General features: G+C 48.4%; 1 protein-coding gene across 3 annotated transcripts in view; it reads left to right on the forward strand.

Annotated features, from left to right (window-relative positions):
• The window catches only part of zuc (Mitochondrial cardiolipin hydrolase zuc), a 13974-nt gene extending 12809 nt beyond the window's left edge, over window positions 1-1165 (forward strand). For 2 of the 3 annotated variants that reach the window (XM_026816042.1, XM_018029329.2), the window contains exon 2: window positions 301-1165. In XM_026816042.1, the coding sequence (XP_026671843.1) occupies window positions 301-594 (294 nt within the window). In that variant the 3' untranslated portion in view covers window positions 595-1165. The remainder of the gene's footprint in view (window positions 1-300) is intronic. The other variant, XM_018029328.2, reaches the window with a different exon arrangement.
• The last annotated feature ends 6797 nt before the right edge of the window (window positions 1166-7962 follow it).

Genomic DNA, 7962 nt, shown 5'->3' on the forward strand with positions numbered 1-7962 from the left:
CTACAAGAAAGGTCATATGCAATTTTTGCGTATATCCAACGGTTTGGGAGTTATTGGCCAAAAACGAAAATTTGGAAGAAATTGAAGGGGTACCCCTTGGAAAAATCTCGGAAAAATCGAAAATTTTTTTTTGTTGTTTATTATTAGCAATGTTCTTCCGACGTCTGATTTCTTTTTAAAAAATGCGTTTCTAAAGTGCATAAACTTTTGGGATTGACTGTATAGCCTCTACATCCTTAAATCTTGTATACACAAACTATCTTCTTGTTTATGATCGGAAGGAATTTTGAATGATTACAGATCATCGTGATCTTTGCTGTAGTGATTGGAGCTCTGGCGGCTGCTGGCGTTCCTGAAACGTCAGAATCTCCTTATGACGACGCGGAACTGGTTCTCCCATCCATACCAGGCGCGGAAAACTTAGAGGAGAAGGCCATGCCTTTGTCTAAATTGATTGCTCAACATGAAGGTGTACAGAACTTGCTGGAGAAGAGTCAACTCGACTCTCATCTTCCTGGAACAAAGAACCTGGCCGAGAAACGCCTCCCGGAAGCATTGCTGCGAATGTCCGATGGTCAGCGCAGAAACCTTTAAGTCAGTTAAAATACGTAAAATTATTTTATTAATGTCACTTATAAGAATAAAGTTAGGAATAATTACTGGTTTTATATATTCGTTTAAAAGTATGGTTTGAAATACATAATAAAATAGTAATTGGAAAGTTAGTAGTAGAAGAGTAATTGACGATGAACGTAATCATTAATCGATTAGTTCTGAAGTACTCGAGATAGAAGAAAATTGTATACGACCTTCTTTTACAGGTAATATCATTACCTACAACTTTTATTCAAAGAATTTTTCAAAATTCTGACTAAATAAAAATTTTAATTTTTCTGACAATTCGTTAAGGGGATCCCCTTCAAATCTTGTGAAAAATTTTCGTTTTTCGCAAATACCTGCTTACCTGTTGTTGCTAACGAGAAATGTTTCCGATAAAAATTGTAGCTCTAATCGTCAGCTACAAATAAGATCGTATGCAATTTTCCCGTAGGTCCAACGGTTTATGAGTATTTGAGGAAAAACGAAACTTTTTACCAAAAGTTCGCTATTTCGACGGTGAGAAGATCAGATTTTGTCATTATCAATAAAATGCCAATTAAACGTACTTAACTCGTTAAATAGCCAAATTAGAAGAAAAATACATTGAAGTTTTCGTTATTTCGATTGGATAACGACGAGAACTGCCTTGTCTGAGCACGATATATACGCTCTCGGTACCGTCCCACGATCAGTTCACGCCCGCGCGAGGGTCGCAGGCATCTGTTCATCGTAGCGAAAATCGATTAAGAACGAGTCTGAGACTGGGACGAGTATCTGAGAGATGACTCCACTAGTTCGTGGGCGGTCGGGAGAATTAAAATTTATACGCTCCAAGAACCCATAAGTAATCCACCTGTTCCTTTTTTCGCGGGAAAAAAATTAATTACGGCAGCAAGAAGCTCGCCTTTTGTCTTTGGACAGTGTACTCCACTAATTTTCAAAGCGGAATTGTCGCACGTCGCGCTAACAAAGTTGCCGGTTTATTAATAAAAAAGAACCAGCGCAAGTTAATTTGTCTCCGGCGGAATTCCTTTGTGGCCGCACTTCTCGGCTCACCGGCAGCGGAAAACTTGAGAGAAAGGAACCGATAAAAGACCGTGCGAGGCGTTCGCTCTCATCCGCGGGTGGCAGAAAAATTCGTGGGATAACCGGGAGGCTGAAAACGCGCGTATGCGTGTCAAAGGACAAGAGAACAATTTCGATGGGTTTAGGTATGGCTTCGTTATACTGTCGTTACCATGCACGATAGAGCGGACAGATTGTAGGTACGCGCAATCGATTATCAAACGCGGGCGCGATGGCCGGTTTCGTAACAATCCACAGAATTATCCGACCATACGGGTAATCGCGTTACTTCATCAATTATCCGCTGACGCTGCACGCAATTAAGGCAGCGAAACACCAAGCGATAACCTTCGCTCCGCCATACGTAATCGCGACCGATTTCGCGTTTAGGCGAGTAACGAGAGGCTTGGCTCGCCAGGAAACCTCTGCTCCTGCCCCGCGTTATTTTCCTCTGGTTATTCGACGCGTGTCGAGCTGCTGCGTTCGAATGTAGTATATCGATTTAGGAGAGGGGGGCGCCGGGGGGGTGCCCCGATAGTTTCGCGAGCATGCAAATGAACGTAACTATCAAAGGCGAAATATGCATGCATACCGATTTATACACGACCCGCTCTCTCCCTCTCGATTTTCTGATCGCTACAAATGCAATTGTCTATCCTAGAGCACTATACAATATCTTTTTTTTTTCTGGCAACCGAAGCGCGTCGGATATTTCGCAGACCTTTTTTGACTTACGAACCGCTCGGCAGGTGCTGATTGTACTCGTTCTTCTTTCGAGTTTACTACCCCGTCTTCTCGCCAGTTAAAGTAACAAGGAGATAAAGCTCTTTCGTTTGGTATTTACTCTATGAAGAGATCCGTTTTAAACGCGCTTGTTAGAAACGACTTCTTATGCAAATGTAACCGGCGGGGGGTTTGGGGAGGGACTCGGAGATTACTCGGTTGTCACGAATGTAACGAGGGTTCACAGATTACTTGACTAGCACAAAGAACAGCCGGTGCATTGAAATCCCCGCGCCGAAAAGAGCGAGAGAAGGAAGGCAACGAGAATGCCGTGTCGGTAAAAGGAAAAGTTTCGGTGGACGAAACGGATGGCTCGGTTGTGTCCTTCCAAGTCGAAACACAGCCGGGACAGAAGTTGGTCCGAGAACCGCGGAGAACGTTAATTCGTTTAACGGGCTCGTTTCTCGTTTTAACTCACACTTGCCTCGTCCGCCTTTGCTCTTCGGCTTAATGGCTGAGATGAAAGTATTCTGCTCCTCGGCCTCGTGGCTGAGATGAGAATGGGCGACGGCATCGAGCTCGGGCGTAGACGGGAATTAACTTTTCCCATAGATGATCAACTTTCAAAATTTTAACTCTTGTTCATCGCGTACCATCGATCTTTAATAGTTTTGCAAGAACGAGTTAAGGCCGCGAGGTGTTCGTCGCTCCGAGCCAGCGGATTTCGTTTCGAATAACCGGGCGGAGCGATACCACGGAATTATTTTTCACCGATCGAAAGAGGAGTTGCAATTCTGTCGATGAACGATGATGCATCGACGGACGACGATTGTTCGGAAGCCCGTTAGCGCCCGTTAGTAATCGGGATTCCACGGGAGTATCGTCTCGCCCTCCTCCTCCTCTCTCGCAGTTCCTCCTCCACGCCTCTTGTTCCTGCCGCCTCTCTATTCCCATTCCTCTTCCCCTTTCATGTCCAGATCACGCGATGATACAGGAATGTCTGGGATGCCGAGAGCGATGGCGTGGAGCTCTTGGTTGACCCGGCATGGCCATTATCGTGATTACATTAGGTGCTATCCTACCGGGTAAACGGGGTGGCACGCTAGCGCAGCGCAGCGCGCGCAAGGCCCGGGTCCCCGAGTTTGCTCACCGTACAATTCGATGGCGGAAGGCACGGATCGCCAGATAGTCCGATTCTAGCCCGGCGTCCCATCAGCTACCCACTGCCGCGTCCTGTATTGCCCCCGCAATCTGGGTACACGAACTTTCCCTCTGGTTTATCGCGGTAATTGTTGAAAAGCGCACTGGTTTCACGGATACACCACTTCCTTCCTTCGTGCATTGTTCTGCTATGACTATTTCACATCCTGGTTTATCGTGCCCATTGCGGTGGAACGTATTAAACTCTAGAAACGAATCGTTGTATTCTACTTTGGCAGATTCGCGTAGGGAACGCACGGGTCTCGGTAATAGAGACCGGCGTTATCCCTCCTTTTTCGAGACTTTATTCCAGCTAGATGTTCCCTGGAGATCGCGACACGGGACTAACGTTTTATAACTTGCAGCTCCTCCGGTGTGTCATATAGTCGGGTTACCCAACGACACACCAGACGTCTACGCTTTTACGTTGCTGGTTCCCTTCGTTTCGTTTGTCTATTATGTAAATGGCAATAGATTAGGCTGTCGGGCAGCCGGCGAGTACGTGCCTCGATTCGTACAGGATTCTTGCTCCTTACCTCGTATCACGTTGCATCCTTCGGTTGTAAACCGAGGCGTTAGTCTCTATATTTAATAATAAGTAAAGCAGCTACACGTTGATAGGATCAATTTTTGAACGGGACGAGAATCGACTGTTCTACGAAGTTTCCGAAATTTCATTCCTTCCGCTTGAACGTTTCGTTCGCCCGTCGCGCCGCGAAGTCGTTCCGCGTAATTTCATAAGACCGCAATCTACGCGAAGAGGCGCCGAGGAAAATGGCTGCAATGTTTTCCACCATAGTCAGCAATGGTACCGCGCGGAGCTAAAGCCGGAAACAAGAACGTTCCCGCGAAAGTTCATTTCTTATCACCCCGTTCCCCCCCTTCTTCTTCTTCTTCGGGCCAGACCCTCTCTGCCCTCCTTAAACGCCGCTTTTCTAATGCACCCTTTTGCCCTCCGCGTTCTTGCCCCGGGAGCGAAATAGCGGTTGTCGCGGAAATGGATCCGACCGAACGAGCCTGGAGAAAATTTCATGAGACTCACTGCTTTTATTTGAATTTAATATTTATACGATTTACTCTTGGTTAACGCGCCCCTTTTCCGCTCGCGGTGCTCGCATGCACCGTTCATCTCGGTTTCTCATCGCTGCGCTCGCGAGAGTTTTTTTGTGTACGCAATTATTATTAACTTCGGAGCGCAACCCGGTGGAAGATCCTCGCGGTGCCGCCGCCGCGGCGAGAGCGGGAAAGAGCGAGGGAGCCGTGGCCGCGGGTGAATGCGCGTTGTTGTATACACCTCGGCCGTGTTTCCGTGCTTCGCGTAATTACCGTAGAGCGAAAGCTTAATCATTGCCGACTCGCCGCGCGGGAAATTACCAACCGCCTCGCGAAAGGATTCTGCATGTGGGTTGCCCGGCAATAACGAAAAAGCTTCGGGACCCTACGACCCGTCCTCTCGATCGTATCCTCTCGAGACTCGGGAAACGTTCGTATCAAGGCGGAATGTTTATAAAAATAATTGGCTATTTGCCGGGAGATCCTAGGTAACGAAACGTCTACGAGGGAACCGCGGATTCTGAAATTTTCCTCCGTGGCATTCCTGTCTCGTCGAGTGAAGGCGTTTGGGAAGAGCGAAACGCTCTCATGCAAAACGGAGTCGACCGCGAGGAAACATGGTCGTCCTTGCAGTCGTAGAGAGGCAAAGTTGCGGTTAGACACGCGAGGACGCGATCCCATCGATCGTGTGTGCGCGCAACCCGCCCGCCTCTATCCGCTCGATGGAAATTACGACGCGACGCGACGCCGACCGACGCGGTGCCGTGGGCTGCCCGTTACTTAGAGCCCCTCTCGTTTGTGCAGCTCTGAAAAGTCTCGATCTCGTCCTCGACCTGTCGCGTGCGCGAGAAAACGCGCCGACAATCGGATCCACCGTGGCTCTCGTGTCGCGTTTTTACCGTGGCCGAGATCGATCGATTTCCGTCCTTTCTCTGCCCCATGATTGATCGTGGTCTCTTCCGCCGCTGGTAACGACCTTCCTTCTACGACGAGCGACAGCCCCGACCATTTCGCGTTTCACGCCTCGGACCTCGAATATTTCTTACCTCCCACCGATCGTTCGTACCGGATCGGTCCGAACTTCGGACTTGTTGCAGTATCATTCCTATCGCGATATTAAGTTCAGCTATTCGCTTGCACGATCGTCAGGATCGATTTTGCATCCCGGCTCAGGCCCGTTTGAGAATATGGTAGACTACGAGAGCAGAGTTCGCGTAACCGCGAGCCCCGTATCGAGTTACGTTAAGGCTTACTACTTGTGCAGCGTGCAGGTTAGTCGCAGGCGCCTAGAGAATCGATAAGGCGGCAACAAAAGCTCAAACTTGCACGCTTACCAGCACCAAGCTGGAGGCTACACGAAACCATAATATGAAGTAACGAATCGTTGTAATTTCTTGTGTCAGATATTCCTTGGTTAATATATTAAAATGTTGCGGGCCCGCGCGGGGCAGGTTTAATGCCCAGCGATAACGTGTAGAGAGTGTAATTGGCTGCGAGGCAACGAGAGGGGGCATATCGCTTCGCGTGGCTTTTCCTTAAAAGCCCCGGTCATGAGAAACCGGAAATTCGAGTAGTCTGAGCGTGTCGCGCGTCAATTGAATCGTTGGTCGAACGTGATCGGAAACTCGTAAAGTCGTATCCCTTCTTAAGCGCTTTTCCCTCTTCCCTTTTTTTCCAGTCTTGTTCCCCTTTCCATTTTACTTTGTCAAAGTTCCACTGTACACAGCGAAATTCCGCGTTCTACAACACGAGTTCTCTACGATTATCCTGAATAGTTAATCTCAATCAACCAATCGCATACTCTTCGAGTAGATTTTAAATTCAATCAGTTCCAAATGTTGTTAGTCGCGCAAGTAAATATCCATTACTTTTTGTACCGCTTCCGATTTCATTTGAATAAGAGCTTTTCAGTGTTCGTCCTCGACGTCGTCACTCGACGACTCGACTACTGGACATTTTTTTCGCGGTCTTTTTTATTGGTGGAATCGTATTGAAGGATCGCCCTTCGACGAATATTTCCGGATCGGAAACGGCGCGGCGTCGAAAGCATATTTAAAAAGGGACGCGGGAGAGACCGGCGAAGCGAGAATGCCGCTCATCCGTAGGTTGTCATCTCGCAACGGACCGTTGAATTCGCACTGTACGGCGTCAGGAAATCAGGAAGCGTCGCTATGCCCGCTCGTGGGTGGCGTTGCGCGTCGCGTCGCGTGATTTAAGCGAAACGAAATAAAACGAGCCCGTCTACCGCGATATCGGCTTAACACGCGCTAGTTACGTGCACCGGCCTTTTATTTTTCACGGGGAGAGAGAACGGGCGCCGAGTATTCCCGACGGTGTCTGTCGAAAAGCGGCCCGTATCAGCCATTATGTAAAAAGTCCTTTTCTTCTCGTCATCCCCTTTGCAGGCGCGCACCAAACCGGAAAAATGGTCGAAAATTCGATACATCCACCGAGTACGTACACCCTCCTGCATAAGTCATAAAACGCATTGGGAAATTACCACCGGCTGCCTCGACTTAGAGATCATGCAGAATCGTATTGTCATAACGATCTAATAGATCATGAAATAAATCGTACAACACGGATAGTTCCAATTTTAATTCGTTTCGAGACTTATGATCGGGGTTGTCCGAGAACGGAGGGTTCGACCTCGACGTCGGATCGTATCCGGCGAAATGCAACCGCATAAAATATTCACCGGACGAAAACACGGTCGCAATTTTTGTGTAGACGGGCCTCGCGCGAGTTTATTTCGGGTTTGACAACGTCGAAACGAAAAAACGAGAGGCGGCCGATCGATGGGTAGGGAATAGAAGATAAAAGCGATGAGCCGCGGATTCTTCTAATTCGTCGGCCCGATCATAATCTCCGAGCGCGCGTCGCCGATTAAAATTCAAGTTTGCGAGGTAGATGGCAAGAGGGATCGATAAACCCAGCGATCTAGCCGCGAATGCCGGGATAACGGCGTGTACAGCCGAAAGACGGTAAACAGTGACGTTGTTACGCGTTACTCCGACGAGATACGGAATATCCGGTTCGCCGAGCCCCGGTAATGACGTCGAACGACGATGACAACGATCGTCGTGCCCCGCGAACCGACCCCCCGGGTCCTCTTTCCACTTTCTTTTCCCGACCGCTCCGACAATGTACCTCGTTCCATCGTTTACGAACGATCGTTCGGCTGATTTCCAGTCGGATTTAGTCAACCCGAATCGTATTTCCCTTCTTTTAACTGCATGCATACTCAAAACTATGAGGTACAACCCTGTCCAAGTCTTAGGACAGGCCGCGAAATTGTTACAAAAAGATTACGCTCGCAAT

The sequence above is a fragment of the Ceratina calcarata genome, unplaced genomic scaffold (genome assembly GCF_001652005.2).
Source record: "Ceratina calcarata isolate Rehan_Ccalc_2016 unplaced genomic scaffold, ASM165200v1 scaffold48.2, whole genome shotgun sequence".
Classification (NCBI taxonomy): domain Eukaryota; kingdom Metazoa; phylum Arthropoda; class Insecta; order Hymenoptera; family Apidae; genus Ceratina; species Ceratina calcarata.